This window comes from Euprymna scolopes, chromosome 35 (assembly GCF_053919585.1).
Source record: "Euprymna scolopes isolate OS-2025 chromosome 35, ASM5391958v1, whole genome shotgun sequence".
NCBI classification, from domain to species: domain Eukaryota; kingdom Metazoa; phylum Mollusca; class Cephalopoda; order Sepiida; family Sepiolidae; genus Euprymna; species Euprymna scolopes.
In genome coordinates, this window is record NC_136516.1 from 85,633,289 (window position 1) to 85,652,462 (window position 19,174).

The 19,174-nt window shown below is 33.4% G+C and overlaps 1 protein-coding gene across 2 annotated transcripts in view; it reads right to left on the reverse strand.

The window, feature by feature from the left end:
• The window catches only part of LOC145259965 (centrosomal protein of 70 kDa-like), an 80,707-nt gene that overhangs the window by 34,980 nt on the left and 26,553 nt on the right, over positions 1 to 19,174 (reverse strand). For both annotated transcript variants that reach the window (XM_080117949.1, XM_080117950.1), the window contains exons 7-9: positions 11,473 to 11,561; positions 7,134 to 7,211; positions 3,305 to 3,413 (exon numbers count right to left, since the gene is read on the reverse strand). In XM_080117949.1, the coding sequence (XP_079974075.1) occupies positions 3,305 to 3,413; positions 7,134 to 7,211; positions 11,473 to 11,561 (276 nt within the window). The remainder of the gene's footprint in view (positions 1 to 3,304; positions 3,414 to 7,133; positions 7,212 to 11,472; positions 11,562 to 19,174) is intronic.

A 19,174-nucleotide genomic window follows, 5' to 3' on the forward strand; every position in this document is an offset into this window, starting at 1 on the left:
GTTCTACATTTTCTTATTGGGGAAATGATATTTTCCACCGGAGATTTGTGTATTTTACAGCCGTCCTATTTTTAAATCTCTGAAACAGCTACATGCTGAGGAGCCCTGTTTTTTTAATTAAAAATTTTAGTTAATTTTTTTTTTTTTCATCCTTATATAGTTTAATTCTCTTCTGTAATGATAAACCTTTTAGAAGTCGGTTTATGCAAGTGCTAAGTCTTTTTCTATTTAACAAATTTTAGTTAATTTTTTTTTCATCCTTATATAGTTTAATTCTCTTCTGTAATGATAAACCTTTTAGAAGTCGGTTTATGCAAGTGCTAAGTCTTTTTCTATTTAACAAATTTTAGTTAATTTTTTTTTTTTTCATCCTTATATAGTTTAATTCTCTTCTGTAATGATAAACCTTTTAGAAGTCGGTTTATGCAAGTGCTAAGTCTTTTTCTATTTAACAAATTTTAGTTAATTTTTTTTTTTTTCATCCTTATATAGTTTAATTCTCTTCTGTAATGATAAACCTTTTAGAAGTCGGTTTATGCAAGTGCTAAGTCTTTTTCTATTTAACAAATTTTAGTTAATTTTTTTTTTTTTCATCCTTATATAGTTGAATTCTCTTCTGTAATAATAAACCTTTTAGAAGTCGGTTTATGCAAGTGCTAAGTCTTTTTCTATTTAACAAATTTTAGTTAATTTTTTTTTTTTTCATCCTTATATAGTTGAATCCTCTTCTGTAATGATAAACCTTTTAGAAGTCGGATTATGTAGGTGCTAAGTCTGCGATAGGTTAAATTGAGGGGTTTTTTCCGGGAATTTAAACTGCATTCTTTATTTTTATTTTTTTTTTACTCAAAGCTTCTTTAGACTACATACATATATATATATATATATATATATATATATATATATATATATATACACACTTCAAGATATTGAAATGAAATAGATTACAAGTTCGTGAATCTAGTGGTTTCAACTCTTACAAAATATTAGAAGGAAATATTCATATAAGACAATCCCAGCCAAATAAAATGACTCAATATACTAGATAGAGCAAATAAATTCTGCAAACAATATGGAACTTAATAATTCCATTCCACTTTTTTCAAGGATAATTCTGGATTTGGACACCAATTAGCATATCCCTTTTTGCTTTCAAAATTCATTCCCTTCTTCTATGTCCCTTAAAGGCATTTAATCTTTAATATTTTCTCTGTATGTGCTATTTAGCAAAATAATTTAGAACCAATATTAATATTTTGCTAGAAGTTTTCTTCTGACGAGATGTACTTACATTTAAAATCCATGGATCAAGGATTTAGATTTAAATATTGTATTCTTTGGTTCAAACAAATTTCTATTTTGAAAAGTAATTCTTTTTAAATGAAATTTGAATAAATAAACTCTACGTATGTATATATATATATATATATATAATATATATATATATAGTCTACACAAAGTTTTAGCCAAGATAAGTCATTGGTACCGTCAGTTTCAAACCCGATAATTAGGACCATTTAAATGCCCATATCAAGCAAGATATCAGAAGACGAGTATTGGCTGAAGAGAGCTTGATATGGGCACCTACCAGTGACTTACCTCGGCTAAAACTTTCTGTAAACAAAATATAAATAATACGCTCTTATTTTCGGATTTTCCTTATAATTGAGCACTCTGCTGGTTTTTTTTTTCAAAAAAAAAACCTAATATATATATATATATATATATATATATAAATAAAAATAAAAATTACAATAAGTTAATCAAAATGATAAACTTAAAATATATTATAAATATTAAAGAGTTAATATTTACAAGTAAAGTAATCTCAACCAGATGTAAAAGCTCAATAAAACCAAAAAGGAAGTAGAGCTTATAATATGAACAAATGATTAATAAAACATGTTAAAAGACATCTTGAAAAAGAGTTAAAAACATATTTAATTTTAAAAAAGGAAGCACAAGATAAGTGGATAGTCCTGAATCCACGGAGTTTTATTTGTTCATATATATATATATATATATATATACATATATATAAATATATATATATATATATATATATATATATATGTATATATATATAGGAACAATTAGTCCCCTATATAAAACGATATTATCGCTTCAAAACTGCAAATGCCACATAAAAATCCAATACAGCCCCACTACTAACCATTATCTGATGTAGTCGCAACATTTTGGCTGATGTAATTTCTATCCTTTCCAGGTGCATCTTCATTTATTGGAAACTTTTTAAAAAGATTAGAAAGTAAATCTTAGGTTTACTTTCAGCAGCTTTGTAACTCTCATTTCCCTTGACAATGTTTCTGACAAAGGGAAAAGAATTGCTGTTTTATGGGTCAGAATCTATCTAATACTTATAGGTGACTAGTTTTTGATCATGAAGTAATACTTTTTTTTTTTTTTTTTAGTTAACCTCCTTACATCAGAATTAAAAATTAATATTAAAATATATACAATATGATGTTCAGGACTGGGAGGCAGAATATAAAAGGATTCTTTATCCATGCTAACGTGTAATAATTAAACAAGCCAAAAACTGATGCAGGAGAAAAAGAAAAGTTTGCCCCAAAAGGTGTGTTTTTCACCCCTAAAACACCCTGGGGTTCAAGCCCCAGAATTTTCCCAGGGTCAAATATTACGTTTCCAGATGAATATCAATGTGATCTTGCTTATGGGTAATTTTCAGCAAAAGCTAGTGGTCGGAAAAGATTCTATGTCCCGAAAAGTGCTATTTTGGGCCTTTTGACCGCCTTTTGACGCAAGCAGAATTTTCATCAAAAATCTGAAAATGTTACATTTCCTCGCTTGGGTAGTTGTAACTTCATGTAAAATTTCAGTAAAATGTAATTGAGAATTTTGGGAAGAAACGGATGAGGATAAATTCTAAGGTCAAATATTACGTTTCCAGATGTAGATCCATGTGGTCTTGCCTTTGGGTAATTTTCAGCAAAATCTATTGGCCAGAAAAGATTCTATGTCCCGAAAAGTTTTATTTTTGGCCATTTGGACACCTGTTGACCTCCTGGGGATGCAACCTGAATTTTTAACAAAAATCCAAGAATGTTACATTTCCTCCTCTGGGTAGTTGTAACTTCATGCAAAATTTCAGAAAAAATGTAATGAGTAGTTATTGAGAATTTTGGTAACGAATGGATGAACGAACGAACGAACGAGGGTGAATTCTAAGGTCCAAATCCGACTAAGTGGGTGGACTAATGCAAATGATAAAAATTAGGACCTATTTATTTTAATTATGAACAAAAATACAAAAGTGACAGACCTGTAAGTAAAGTTTACTGCTATAAAGCGGCAACATGTCGATATTGTTGGTGCTATATTTATGAGGAGACATGAGGCCAGGGAAAGATCCAAATTCATCAGGTACATATCTGCAAAGAGAGAAATAAAAATCTATTTTTAATATGTAGGGACCCAACATGTTGTAGACTCTGTCACAAGGAACGTAAGAAAAGGAATAACTTGATTCCCCTTTTTTTCTAAGTGAAACAACTGACATTTATTTACAGGTCATTTCTAGTCGTTCCCAGCCACCATGCATAACACATCTATCTCTGTCCTCTCTCTAACGTGATCCCTGGATACATTTTGAATATTGCTCCATTCTCTGTTTTTTTTATGGTATCGTTTTATTCTATTAAATTGTTAGAATAGTTAAAATTGTATAGAATAGTTAAAAAGCTAAACTTCCTGTATGTTAAGAATGGCTTTCTAAATAATGTTATTATTTCAGCACAGTCCGTATGTAATATAGCATAGACATGCATAAGCAAATGCATGTGAAATGACGTCACTGACTATAAGAAAAGAGAATGATCACATGAGAGACATGGATAATGTTTGCGATCATGTGTAAGGCGTGAATGACGCTTGAGAAACAATCACATGAGGGATGTAACAAGAGAATGAGGAAATAAATATTGTACAAAACAAAAAACGAGTTTAAGTTCTTTCCTATTCTTGGCCTCCCTTGCAACGGAATATACAACGTGTTGATTCCCGGACAATCTTACAATCCCATGTTGTTCAAACTAACATGCCTCTCAGACTGGCCCAAAGAATAACTTTTTGTTATTATTTATTATAATCAAGCATGTTTATATAATATTTGGATGGCGAAGCTATTGATTTGTCCCCAAAATTTTGTTACTGCAGTGATATTTTTGGAGTGGAGTGAGGAGCAAGTGCTAGGGTGATTGCAAGAGTTACAAAGAAAAAGCGAGTTGAAGTTCTTTCCTATTCTTTGCCTACTTTGCGTAGGAATATACAACATGTTGGTTCTTGGACAACGTTACAGCAAGCATAACATGAAAGTGTTTGAATACTTGATAATAAATGTCCATCTTCAACTATTGCATTGTGTGAATAGGTATTATTTACTTGCTTCCCACTGCAGGAATTGTAATATAGCATGTACGGCTATATGCAAATGTATGTGTAATGACGTCCACGGTAAAGAAAAAAAGAATATAAAAAGGAGAAAGAGGTCGATCACATTAGAGACAGAAATAACGTTCGAGATCACGTGAGAGGTGTAGAGAACGTTTGAGATCATGTGTGTAACATCATGGCCGTAACAATGAGGAAATAAATGTCATCGTAACAAAGAAAAAATTTACATTGTTTAGGCTTTCTTAAAAAATTTTAATATAAATATTATTTTTACTTAGAGCCACTAGTGTTTCATGCTTACGCAATTATCAGTGTAGGAAGTGATAATTACTGCTGGTCAAAGGATTCGAATCTAGTCACAAAGTCACTTTTGACTCTACGGTTAGGTAGTCAACCCCCAGGCCACCAAGAATATACATATCTATATTTATATATAAGGGTTAAAAGCAAAAAATCCATCACAAACTTAGTCCAATCTCATTATAAATTTATTTCAACCCTGTACAAACATCCTCAGATGAAGCAAGCTAGTCAGGTTCATAGCTAACTAGTTCGCCTTATCTGAAGATGCTCAGGGTTGAAATAAATTTATAATGAGATTGAGCTAAGTTTGTGTCAAATTTTTTCTTTTAACCCTTATGTATACTCTGCTTCGCATGGAGCTCTCATACTTGAGATTTCCTACAGCAAGTACATGGTCCTTTTAGAATAACACTCAATATATATATATACAGGGTAGAATGATAAAATTGTAGCCCTAGATAAGACGAGACTACAGCTTTATTTTAAAACTTTTATAGAAAAAAATCAATTCAGGTAACTTGACTATGTAGTAGAGCTGACATCTATTCAATGTAGCCACCTTTAGCCTCAATCACTGCCTCGATATGGGAGCATGCTTTTCTGGGAGCTTGGCAGATGGCAGGGATCAGGCTGGCTTTGGTGTTGTGGGAGGTCATGTTGGTGATGTTCTTGGCGTATGACCAAATGAAGTAGTCCAGCGGGTTAAGGACACAGCAGGAGGGGAGGTCAGTAAGAGAAGGGTACAAAGTTGTACCACCAATTCTGAAGACAAGCCTGGGTTTCTTTGGACTTGTGAGTCAACGTAGAGTCCTGCTGCCACACCCAGAGTTTGCCAGCGGTCACCTGATTGCACCAGGGGATCACAACACTCTTCAGTACATCCAGGTACACTTCGGTGTTAACTTTCAAGCCAACTTCGAAGATGTAAGGTGACGTAATGTGGCCCTCACTTGAAACTACACCATAACCATGAGTCATTCGATGCATTGAGCTGTGCCCTCAAGCGTTGAACTGTCCAGATTTGCATTTTGAGGGTGCTGGCAATGGTCCTGTTGTCATAACTTGTATCAGTAGAGAGCATGAATCGTACAGTGGTGCATCTCCAATCTCACTCTTTGAACATTATGTCACTTTCAGGCATGATAGAAGGCTCCTATCGCTCTTGGGATTTGTACACAACTGGCCGACTAGTCAGCAACAAAAAAAGAAAACCAATTTTCATCAAATGGAAATGGAATCATGTTGTCTTTATTAAGGAGTGAGAATTTTATTGTTCCACCATATATATTTAAACAAACATTATTAAAGATGACAAGGTTTAATTGTACCTTTTTTATGTTTTCTTTTTTTGTATGAAAATCAAAAATGTCCCATAATGTATCCCAAACATTTTCACTCTACTCTGGAAGCCTCCGTAGGTGAGAGTCAAATTAGAAAGACTGGCGAGGGAAGGAATTAGTAGTGGCAGCTGGCATTGGGGCATTTTTGAGACCACAAGTGAACCAAATTTTTGGGTGAGCAGTTGGGTTGCATAGAAGAAGAGGGAGTAGGGGTTATAACAGATATTTTAAAATACTGTGAATTGTTTGAAAGGTGATGTACTTATTCCAGGGTTTTCGGTTTTCATGTGACTGGCTTCAAGTATTTTTAGCTTTTTTTTAAATTTGTTTCGTGATCATTTTTGTGTTACAGACTAAGATTTGTCTCATGCCACAAAATGCAAATTCCAAGAACTCCATATCTCTTCCACCAATATGAGGGTTCAAAATTATCGATAATTAATTATTTTGAAAAAAAAAAAGAATAGAAATATAGTCACTGTTTTTATGAGGACAAGATTGGTATAAAAAATTTATATGCATAAAGTAAAAGTCAGTCAAAAGTGCATAGGTATGAGTTACATAATAACTAGAACTGCGCGCCTGTAGAACTCTGTTCCGTCTGCCTGCTTCCCACCTGACTACAACTTGGATGTCTTCAAGTCCAATGTTAACAAATTCCTAATGAACCGCCCCCTTAAGTAAACACTTCATCAAATCTCCACACTAACGTAATGTACTTGCAATAACCCTTATCCCCGAGTGGCTTCCGGGCCTTGATAAGTGGTGACCACTGTGTAAAAAAAAAAAAAACTGCATTCTCTTCTTTTTTTAATTTGATTTATATATATTTTTTTTTAAAACACTGAAATAATAATAAACGATTTCACAGAAAATATTTTAGTCAAACTTTCCAAAATACGATAAGTTCAAAATTATTCAAAAAGGCAAAAAAAAAAAAAAAAAAACAGACGAAAATTACGAACAAATATCATTCACAGCTGAATGTTGAATTATTGAAAAATAATTACAAAAAAATGTTACTTTTCATACGAGAAAAGGAACAGAAGAACTGACCGAATGTTATAGTAATCGAGCAATCGTTTCATTTTCTTGGCTTGTTGTTGTAAGACATGGAATTCCTTTAACTGTGGCCTGAAAATCAAAGAAAACTAAAATTAAAATATCAATATGACTAATGAGCTGTTAAATAGTTATTATTAAATGATATATATATATATATATAGTAAGTTATAAAATATATATGGCAATTAAGCTACACAGTTTATTCCGCTCTACCTACGTATTGAGCACTGTTGAAGTAAATACTTAAAGTTTACGCATAAATCTATACTTTTGTATATTAATTTATGTGATTAAATGAAGTAGTCGTATATATATATATGTGAGCAGAATGTTTTACAATGTATTATAGGAGAATGTGTTTCTAGAAACAATTCATATATCAGCATTAGGACTAGTGTAACAGAACAGAAAAATATTATCAGCAGCCAAAGGATGGATGGCAAGCGATTGCATTAGCAGCAGGAGAAGCGTCTGAACGCGTATGCAAATTAGGAAGTGTGTGTGACAAGAAGAAAAAAAGGACACCACATGGTTGGGAGAGAACAAGCTGCGCGTGCGTGATCCCCCTCTGGTGCTGCATGTGAGATGACGCCATAAAAAATAGTGAAGAAATGATGAATGTGAGAAGTGTGAAGGGTCAACGTTGCCTTCACATTTCTGCCAAGTTTCAGGAAACTCTAATGGATGGATTAAATGCTATGGGACAAAAAGTCTTTGTTGAGAAATATCAAAAAAGAGCCACAAAAAGAGGCGTTTTTAGCATTGAAAGTTCCCGGGGGACGCGAACCAGAATTTTGCCAGGGTCACCCATACTGGATTTATATTAAGAACAATGGGCTCCACATTTTGGCCAAGTTTCAGAAAAATCTAATAGATGGATCAAAAGTTATGGGGCAAAATGTGTCACTTTTGGCTATTTTGGGTATTTTTGACCACTTTTGAGCCCAACGGAAATTTTCACAAAAAAAATTTTTTACTGGGCACATCTATTTCATGAAATACAATTTGTGGCAAAATTTCAGGAAAACTAATGGACGGCTATCTGGCAATCGTACGGACTAACAGATGCACGGCAGCACGGATGCCAGTGAAAACATAGGTCCCTCTCCAATAAATTGGGGGGGGGGGGATCAACAAAGTTGATGCCTGGCGAAGGAAAATTATTTTCAAAATGTGTTAGACACCTCCGTTCAACTAGACTGAATGAAATACAAATAACACTGCGGAAAAGAGGATATCCACTACAGAAAGGTATTGAACTGGCTGAAAAAATTCCAATAGACCAACTAAGAATCCCAAAAGAACACAACAAAGAACAAATTTTAGCATACGTCTCCACACACAACACAAACAACCCAGAACTATTTACACAGATAACAAAAAACCTTATCCTCCTCAATCAGAACGACAAACTAAACAACATACTTAAAACAACAAAAATAATAAAAAGCAAACGCCAACCCAAAAAGTTAAAACACATCCTAACTTCCTCAAAACTCATTCCACACACTACAAAAGGGGTTACAAAATGCAACAAACTACGATGTGGAGTATGTGACATAATAATAGAAGGAAACACATACACATTCAAAAACCCAGCACAAACATTCAAAATAAAAAAGGATCTAAATTGCACCCCCAGAAATGTAGTATATGCACTAAGATGCACAACATGCAAAAAATCCTACATAGGCGCCACCAAAAATTTCAGCAATAGAGTGGCCTTACATAAGAGCAACATCAAAATTGCAGATAACAGACACCTCTACGTTTCAAAACACATACACACATGCAGTGGAAACAGCTTCAAAATAATGCCAATCTTCCAAACAGACAATTATTTTTATTTACTTACACAGGAAAAAAAAACTTCATAACAAGATTCACTCTTGAACTAAACAGAGCCTAATATCAACACACAAAAACATGAAATGCAAAGCACACTCGCATGCACATCCATATACATATACACACCCACACATAAATCAGAACCGACACATTAAAACACACACACACGCGCGTGCATACAACCACACACAGATATAACACCCCTATCTCTAATACAACACACTGAACAATACCAACCCTACTTAACCTCGAAACCAACAACACTAGGAAGCACCTAGAACCAGAGTATAATATCTGTTCCAACACCTCGCTCCCCCTTCAGTCAGTGGAGGAGAAATCTCTCATGACTGAGACAACTATCATCCCTTCTAACATCCCCCCTCCCATACCTATACCCCTCCAATTGGCCCCTCCCCTCTGGGGAACGAGATCTTCCCCACACTAGGAACTGATCCTGAGTCTGGCCATACCCACATGGGGAGACAAATAAATAGAAACATTAAAAAAATCCCCTATACATATTTTTAAATACACCCCTCTATCTAAACAAACATAATATAAAGAATACCCGAACAGTCTAAGACTGAAATGAAAAATCACAATACTAAAATCTGAGAATCCAAAAAATAAATATCAAAATAGAATGAAAGCACCCCTACCCTTATTTCAGAAGAGCTGGTTCTCCCCCCCTCCTCACACATACACATTAGTAACGACCTTGGATCACAGTTACCTTACTTGGGAAGTAAATAACCTCATAATACTATAAAACAGTACACGCATTCTTCACACCAATAAAAGAAAACACACACATCCTACCCTAAAGGAAAAGAAAAAACACAAGCAAAAAGAGAGAGTGAGAGAGAGAAACACAACACAGTCGAATAAAAGAGTAATAAAAATTGAACATTCCAATGAATAGTAGACACTTACACGTTTCCACCTCTTGGAAACACTTCAAATGAACTACGAAAATGCTATTTTTACATCTCCAACACATTTTGAAAATAATTTCTGAAGAGGACGCTTCACAGAACGTCTGAAATGTGTTAAAAACAATTTCAATGATTTAAAAACATTATTAAAATGATCTAAACATAATTCTCAATTAAAAAACAAGACACAGAATAATAAAATAATGTTAAAAAACACATATTGTTGGTGACTACTCCCTTATTTAAATATACATCTTTCTTTCATTAGAATTTCTTAACCCATTTTATATATATATATATATATATATATATATATATATATATATGACCCTCAGTCGCGACCATGACAAGTGGAGAATGATGGTTCACAGGAAGTCGTCTTCGGACACAAGGGACAGTACATGATGATGATGATATGACGCGCTCAGTAGAAGAATGATGTAAGTGCCAAAAGTTGAAATTTTTGTCACAAAACATGTAAAATATAAAGGAGAATCTAATAAAATAAAAAAAATCATTGCTAAATTCAAAGCATTTATGTGAAAATAAGTGTTTGAATATTCGATATACATCTGTTGAAATATGGATACTTAAGACCATAGATTTTCTTTAAATTCTCTAATTATGTTCTATTTGTTCTGATTTTTCCAGACTTGCAAATCAACAAGCACTAACATCATTATTGTTCATTAAATTCAAACACCTAAAAAATTTAATTTCGTTAACCCATTCAAATATGACTTGAAGAAAGAGAACAAGAAAGGTTGGCCAGTGGGAAAGAGAAACAGCAAAACGGAAGCGAAATAGTGGAGAAGAATATGTCAGTAGTTCTTCAAAACGCATTGTAGGAAAGCGCAGAAGCATGTTCTTGCAAAAATAAAAAATGTTTTGTAAAAATAGGTGGCCCAGAAAAGTTGGCATTAATATTCAAATCATTCTGGAAAATAAGAAATTACAACAAGCAAAATCATTATCCTCAAAATATTTAACCGTTTTTTTTTTTCGTGAATCGTATCAAATGACGCTTACATTTGTCTTCCACTGAATGCATCATATCTTTGTTAACTCTTACAATGTATCTACATCTTACGACTTTCTAAATTTCACAAAAAAACACTCATCTTTCTAAAACCACTATCAATAATTTCCCCCACTCTTTATCTGTGCCTAAACCTAAACATAGATTCCATGAACAAAGCTTCTTTCTTAGAACTGCATGCCTGCAGAACTCTATTCAGTTTTTCAGCTTTCCAACTGACTACAATTTAGTCGTCTTCAAGTCCAACGTAAACAAGTTCTGGATGAGTCATCCTTTTAAATAATCCAATTTTCCAAATTTCCACTACTAACGATTACTACAATATTGTCTAATTGACTACTGTACACTCATTAACCCTTATCCTTGAGTGGCTTCTGGGCTTTGATAAGTAGTGACTCATTTGTAAAAAAAAAAAAAATAAATAAATAAAATAATAAGCAGCTTAGTTTCTACCATCATTTTTAAAGAATTACTTTGGAATTTTAACTTGAAACCAAAAAATACTGACCTGCTTTCTGCATCCATTTTGAGGGTATCAATTTGTTCTTCCAGAAATTTGATTTTATCGTTGTATTCTGTGATCTGTTTGTCATATTTCTACGAAAGGGAAAGAGAAATTGCATCAATAGAAAATGCATTTAAAAAAATAGACATTATAAAAAATTCCTTTCTTATTTTTATAGTTAAGTACATTATATAACTTGCTAGAAGAATTTTAGACAAAGAAACTTTTGTTGTGTGATATATATATATATAGTAAGTTATAAAATGTATATGGTGATTAAGCTACACTGAATATTCCGCATTTCATCCACTCTAGGACTCTTCATCATCTCCACTTGTCAAGGTCGCGACTGAGGGTAATATATATATATGGTAATATGTAGACACAACAGCCTAGAAAGAAAATGGCCGCTGAATTCAACTTTTATGTAAAATCTTGAAACTGAAAGAAATCCTTGAAGAGTCCTAGAGTGGATGAAACGCGGAATATTCAGTGTAGCTTAATCGCCATATACATTTTATAACTTACTAACTAGCTCTACCTACGTATTGAGCACTTTTGAAGTAAATACTTAAAGTTTACACATAAATCTATACTTTCGTATATTAATTTTATGTAAGTAAATTAAGTAGTTATATATATATATATATATATATATATATTTACAACAATCATATAAAAATAAACATATTTTAGTCTAAATCCTACCTTGATATGGTATTTTTTCTTACGGCATATCAACACTTTTTAGGTTTTTTAATGCCAAATCCAGTTATTTTGGAAACAGTTTTTATCTTCAAGCTCTTTATATCTTAAAATATTTATTTGTAGAGTTTGGTTTGGTTATTTTATAGCATAGCAACGATTTTCAGGTAATTTAATGCCGAATCCAGTTATTTTGGAAATAGCATTCATGTTGCATCCATACTTCAATCGCTAGTTTGTAGTGTTTTTTTTTATAGTGGATTTTTATTGCTTTTGTTTCCTGCACTGCAGAACATGAATGAGTTTTGTAATGGGAAAGGGAAAAGGGTTACAGTATTAATGTTTGGTATGTCTTAAGTTAGGAAACCAGTCAGGAAGTGGGGGAGATAGAAAAAGAAAGGGGAAATGGAAAGATGGAAAAGGGGCGGGGGGGGGGGGGGTTGCAGAACATAATTAACTTCTGCAAAAGGAAGTAGAAAGACAAAAACAAAAAGCATCAATATTAGGTAGATTTTGTCTTAGGAAGCCAGTATCTTCAGACAGCCTGATCTGGTAGCACCAGGTTGATAAAGAGATGCTCAATATTCTCGATGTCACGTTTTAATTCTGTCTATGTTGTTGTTCTCTCTAACAGACCCAAACGTTGTATGTAGAGACAGTCACAAAGGAAATATAACATTGACAAAAACTTTTCAGATGTAAGAAAAGTTTTTTTATTTTTTTCATTTACCACTTTACCAGTCATCTATAAATATAAAAGCGAAAATGTGTGTATGTATGTATGTATGTGTGTATGTTTATATGTGTGTTTGTGTGTCCGCTGAAAACCTTTCGACAGACACGACGAAAATTCACAAACTCGGTATCATATTGAAGCCCCATCCTTCGCACAAAAAATATCGAAAAATTGGCCAAAAAACGTTCATTTTTTCACCCTGAAATTGACAATTTTCGACAGGGGAGGGTCAACAAAAATGGTCCTCTCGTGACGACGACCGGTTCTACGCATGCGTCAGATAACGTCATGACCTGATTTATTTTAAATACTTGAAGAACTGACTAAATTTCATGTACGTCGCGTTAGCTCAGTTGGTTGGCGCGTTGGTTTGTTATCTAAGCATTTTGGGTTCGAATCGTGGTGTGAGATGTCTTCTTTTTTTTTTTTTTTTTTTTTTTAAATTTAAATATTGAACCAGTGTTATTTAAGCCATTTTTCACGTAACGTTCGTTTTTCTGTTTTTTTTTTACTTCGCTTATACACCCCTCGACCGGATTTTCACGAGATCGATATCATATTGCTTAGAACTGTTTATATAGCTCCTAGATAATAATATCTAGGATTTGGGAATGCAGGTCGCCTCCAGATTTATTTATGTTGATTTTTATGAGATTCATGCTATTTCGCTCTGTCCCCTGTTTGTCCTGCTTTTTAGTATAAATACAGTGATACTAAATTCAAACGGGTTGTGTTCTCGGCTTTTGAAAACAATCAGCTTTGATCAATGTGGGGCCAAACTCCTAATATCAGACAATTGCTATTCAATCTGGACAATGGGGAGCTGGTTTCCCCGTCCCCAACATCTTGGGAATGGGGAGCTGGTTTCCAACCAGCCAAAGTTGGGTTAACACACCCAAAAGCTGACCCACAGCAAAAGTTAAGTCCACTACTTCTATTTGACCTCATTAATGAGGTCAAATAGAAGCAGCAGAGTTAACTTTTATTGCGGCCACGTATCAATTCTGTTTTTAATACTTAAATAAATAAATTCAAATGTGTTTCCGTTAGTTATTTCGTGGTGGCCCAATGGTTAATGTTGCACGTTTTTTTTTCACACTTTAATTTCCAACTTTGCCTCAAGGGTTCGGGTTTGATCCTCATACTTACCTATCAAAACTTTTTTTTTTATTTTAACCCACCTCCTCCGGAGTTTAGATTTACCCAAAACAACACACACCTCCAAACACCCGGGCAACGCCAGGTACCCCCCGCTAGTCTATAATATAAATCTCACCTGTCTGTTTACATGCATGCATGTATGTATGTATGTACATCTGGATTAAACTTCTGACAGAGGCGATGGATTTTCACAAGATCAGTATTGTTCTGAAGCTCGACCCTTCGGACTACAAATATTGAAAAATTGGCTAAAAACATTAATTCCTTCACCCTCAACTGAGCACTTTTCTATGAGGAGGGGTCACTTTTTTCAACAATATTTTTGAAAGTCATCCCCTCTTTTCAATTGAATAGCCTTAATTTAAACCTTTGCCACTTCCAATTTGGCAATGGACACAACGGCAAAGATGTCACTTTTTTGTTTCCCCATTCTTTTTCTCCTTAGCGGTACAGGTTCGAGCCTGCTTGCTTACTACCACTTTTTTTTTTTTGGCTCAACACACACCTCCAAGCACCCGGGCAATGCCGGGCACCCAGGCTAGTCAATATGCATTTAGCACCAACATGTTCTCTCTTTCTGACTGCCATGTCGGCCGAATCTTAATAATATATGGCACCAGATATAGCTGGCCGTCAATATACGGCACCAGACAAAGATAAAGAGCCACCGCGTGCTTGGCGAGCGTAACTTCACACTTGCCACACATCTTCTTTTCCTTCTCTTTTTCCTTTTCTTTTTTCACCTGATCTCTATACATTCTGCTCAGTAACGTCACACCCATGTCATGGCTTACAATGCTGACTTGGAATGTAAATTGCCGTTTAATTCCGGAACCAGACAATGTTACATAGATAGAACATTGATACTGTATCTTAATAAAGACATACTCAATATTCTAGAATAGAGCATTGAAGACAAAATTAAATGGTGAAAAATTGACATTAATCATTTAACTAGCGGGACCTGCGAAAATTCCACAGTGGGCTCTTTCATATGTAACATTAGCGGGGGTATCTGGCGTTGTCCAGGTGTTTGTAGGTGTGTGTATTGGGGGGGGGGGCTAGATCAAAACTATGTTTAACTTCCTTTGAAAAATCGGAAAAACAAAAAAAATGAAAAAACAACGAACATGATGTAAAAAAGAAAAAGAAAAAATTTTTTTAAAAATACAAAAAAAGTTTTGGTAGGTAGGTGGAATCGAATCAGGAATGTTGAGGCAAAAAAACTGGATAAGTTACTCGCACACACACGAAAGGAGCTTATAACAATTTCAATTTATCATTTATAAATGGCAGGTGCGCGGCAAATGTAATTAGGTCAAAGGAAAGTAAATTCCGCACTTAATTTTAACCGCAGGATAGTTCTTTTGGGTTTGTTTTTTACACAACTTTGTCTGGTTTTGTTTCCCCAACGTGTTGGGAAAAACCAGCTTCTTCTTTATTAAGGGAGTGTGTCCAAATGAAAGCAATTGTCTGATATGACGGTGAAAACCAACACTGACCAAACGTCTATTGCTTTTTTATGCTGAGAACTGCACCTTAGTTTTACATCAGTTTCACTTTTATACAAAAAAGACAAATCAACACAAGAGGGGCCAAAATAGCAAGAATTGTGTAAAACTCGACGTAAATAAATCTAGCCACAACGCGCGTTTGCAATTCGTACATATGATGATCTACAGGGTATATAAGAAGTTCTAAGCAATAGTACCCCCCCCCCAAAAAAAAAGCCTTTGTTGAACATACAAAAAACTCGCGCGCGCGTTTTGCCTTTTATATATATAGATATTGATGTTGGCATTCTGTGAATGTTCAGTGTAAATGGAGACGCCTTGATATTATTGTAGCGCTTTTGTTAAAGCTGCAAAAGTATTTATCTAAGCTAGCAGGGATGCCCGGCGCGGCCCGGTCGTAAAATGCGCTTAAATATGATATTTTAATTTATGCAGATTTTGTATATATGATTAAAGAGTCAATTTTCAAATCAGTTCTTATATATTATAAAGTTGTGATTTCAAAAATATATTCATATGACTTGGGTGCATCAGCTTAAATCGAAACCAAAACTTATGAAGGAAAAAAAAAATATATATATATATATATATATATATAGAGATATATAGATAGATAACTTGAGTTCCTTCAGCTGAAACCAAAACCAAAATCAAAACTTATGAAGAATTCTGGGTAAAATTATTTATAAAAAAAATAGATAACTTAAATGTCATCAGTTATAATCGAAACCAAAACTTATGAAGAATTCTTGGTAAAGTTATTTATTGCAAGAAATGAAAAGTCATAACAATTAAACGACAGTCACTCAGAAGAAAAATATGTAAACGTGATACACACAATAACACACATGCTATCGTATCAACATATAGATTAGCATATGTTCAAACACAAGGAATATAATAAAAGTTTGTTTTGTTTTTTTTTACTTTCATAGAGTTTCATAAATTAGGCTTTTCTCTTCAGGGGAAATAACCAGCAAAGAAAAGCACCCCCCCCCATAACAATCCTACCTACATAGCCATTTAAGGTGGAGGAAAAATACTTGGTTTTATCCTCCCTATAATAGTAATGTTAAATTTCATATCATAAAGGAATTCTTTAAAATTATAGGAAAAGTACCCACACAGATATAGCACAATTTTAAATAAAAACTCTAATTAAAATCTTATACTCCACTATTCTTAATTTAGCTCAAACAATAATTGGTTCAAGTAATAATAAAATTAAAACTGCTCAATCAACTTTCCCTTTTTTAACTCCACTAAACATTGTAACAAACAGCAATGCCCATTCAATAATGATTGCATGCACAAAGATGTAATTTACTCCTGCACTGAATTTCCATCAAACATTTCCCAATATTGATAATGCTACAATTAATATCAATGTGCAGACATTTCTCCATTTCCTTCCCAACTAAATATTCTATACCTTAATGCCCAAGTTACCTTGAATGAATCTTTAATTCAAGTTTTATTTGTTTGGTTGTTTTTGGGGTTTTTTTTTACGGCAATATCAATCCTTTTTCGGGTTATTTAATGCCAAATCCAGTAATTTTGGAAGAAAGCTTTTATGCTTCAAGTTGTTTATATCTTCCATGGCATTTAGTTTGATTGTTTCGTTTAATGGCATATCAACTCTTTTAATGGTTTTTTAATGCTGAATCTGGTAATGTTTAAAAAGAAGTTTCTATGCTTCAAGTTTATATCTTCAAACATTTATTCATGGCGTTTAGTTTGATTGTTTCGTTTAATGGCATATCAACTCTTTTAATGGTTTTTTAATTCTGAATCTGATAATTTTTAAAAAGAAGTTTCTATGTTTCAAGTTTATATCTTCAAACATTTATTCATGGCGTTTAGTTTGATTGTTTCGTTTAATGGCATATCAACTCTTTTAATGGTTTTTTAATTCTGAATCTGATAATTTTTAAAAAGAAGTTTCTATGTTTCAAGTTTATATCTTCAAACATTTATTCATGGCGTTTAGTCTGATTGTTTCGTTTAATGGCATATCAACTCTTTTAATGGTTTTTTAATTCTGAATCTGATAATTTTTAAAAAGAAGTTTCTATGTTTCAAGTTTATATCTTCAAACATTTATTCATGGTGTTTAGTTTGATTGTTTCGTTTAATGGCATATCAACTATTTTAATGGTTTTTTAATTCTGAATCTGATAATTTTTAAAAAGAAGTTTCTATGCTTTGTTTTGTAGAAAAAAATTGTTCATATTAATTGGGCTCATCTGACTACTGTTGTCATCTTGAGTGTGATTTTCACAACATGTCGGTCAATGTAACCTCCAACCTTCTTCTGGTATATCTTGTCGAACTCTGGAATTTGTACAGAATTTCAAACGGAACCCTTTATTTACTTCATGAGGGTAGTATGCTCTTGTTCTGTCAGCCATGACTGGATAGAGGTCCTAACTAATTCGCAATTATATTTTTCGGTTGCTCACTGAGAATTGAACCTTCAACCTCCAGGAGAATACCACTTTTACAATTGATTTTTCCTAGTATTCTAACCACTGCACCATGGGTGCTTGCGGAGAAAAGTAAACGAATGAATCCAAATAATACGAATAATTAATCCTCTCGTCTCCAAATTTCAGAAACGTCATAAAAATTGTTGCTTTTGTTTTAGCTTTCACACAACATGATTGCGTTTTGCAAAAGGAAAGGACAAAAACAATTGCATCAATATTTGGTGCACTTTAGGCCAGAAAAACAATATCTTCAGACAGCCTGATCACCAGATTAAATTTAAAGAAAATATAGTTTAATTATACTAAAACTGAATGGAAACTAAAACAAACAGGTTAACAAGTGGACAGCTAACGTGTAGTAACAGGTTTGAATCACTTTTCATTTGTTAGATTAAACTTTCCAACGTTTGTTATGTTTTTGTTAGATATTTCCTTCATGATGTTAGCAGGCGCAACTAATGCCTTGATAGTCATTGCTGTCAATCATCGTAATAATCAAGTAAAGAAAAAAATAAGTAGCTGATAAGGATCAATGCACTAAGATTTCTGTTGAAATGCAGGGGGAAGGATTAAACTCCAATTAACAAATGGACCATACTCAAGACAAGAAAACTCCTGAAAACTCCTGATACTCATATGCAAAAGTTTTTTACAAAATACAAATCTTTAAAATTTTTTCTGACTTTTTCGGAAATTTAAGAACTTGCTGTAGTATTGTTGGTTCCGGGGCAACACCGGAAAGTGTACTCATTAATTATTATTATTATTGTTGTCTTCTTTTTTTTACCATAACAATCCTACCTACATAGCCATTTAAGGTGGAGGAAAAATACTTGGTTTTATCCTCCCTATAATAGTAATGTTAAATTTCATATCATAAAGGGCCATTCGAGGATAAGGAGTGTATATGGTCAAAGAGAACATATCAGTCATCGATATAGTTGAAATTTGATAAATTGTATTACTTAAGGGGATGGCTCATCAAAAATTTGTTCCCATTGGACTTGAAGACAACCATATTGTCCATCCCATCCATCCATAGCCCTTGAGCCCCTGGAGGGGCATAGGCCATCTACAACTTTTTTTTTTTTTAGATGTTT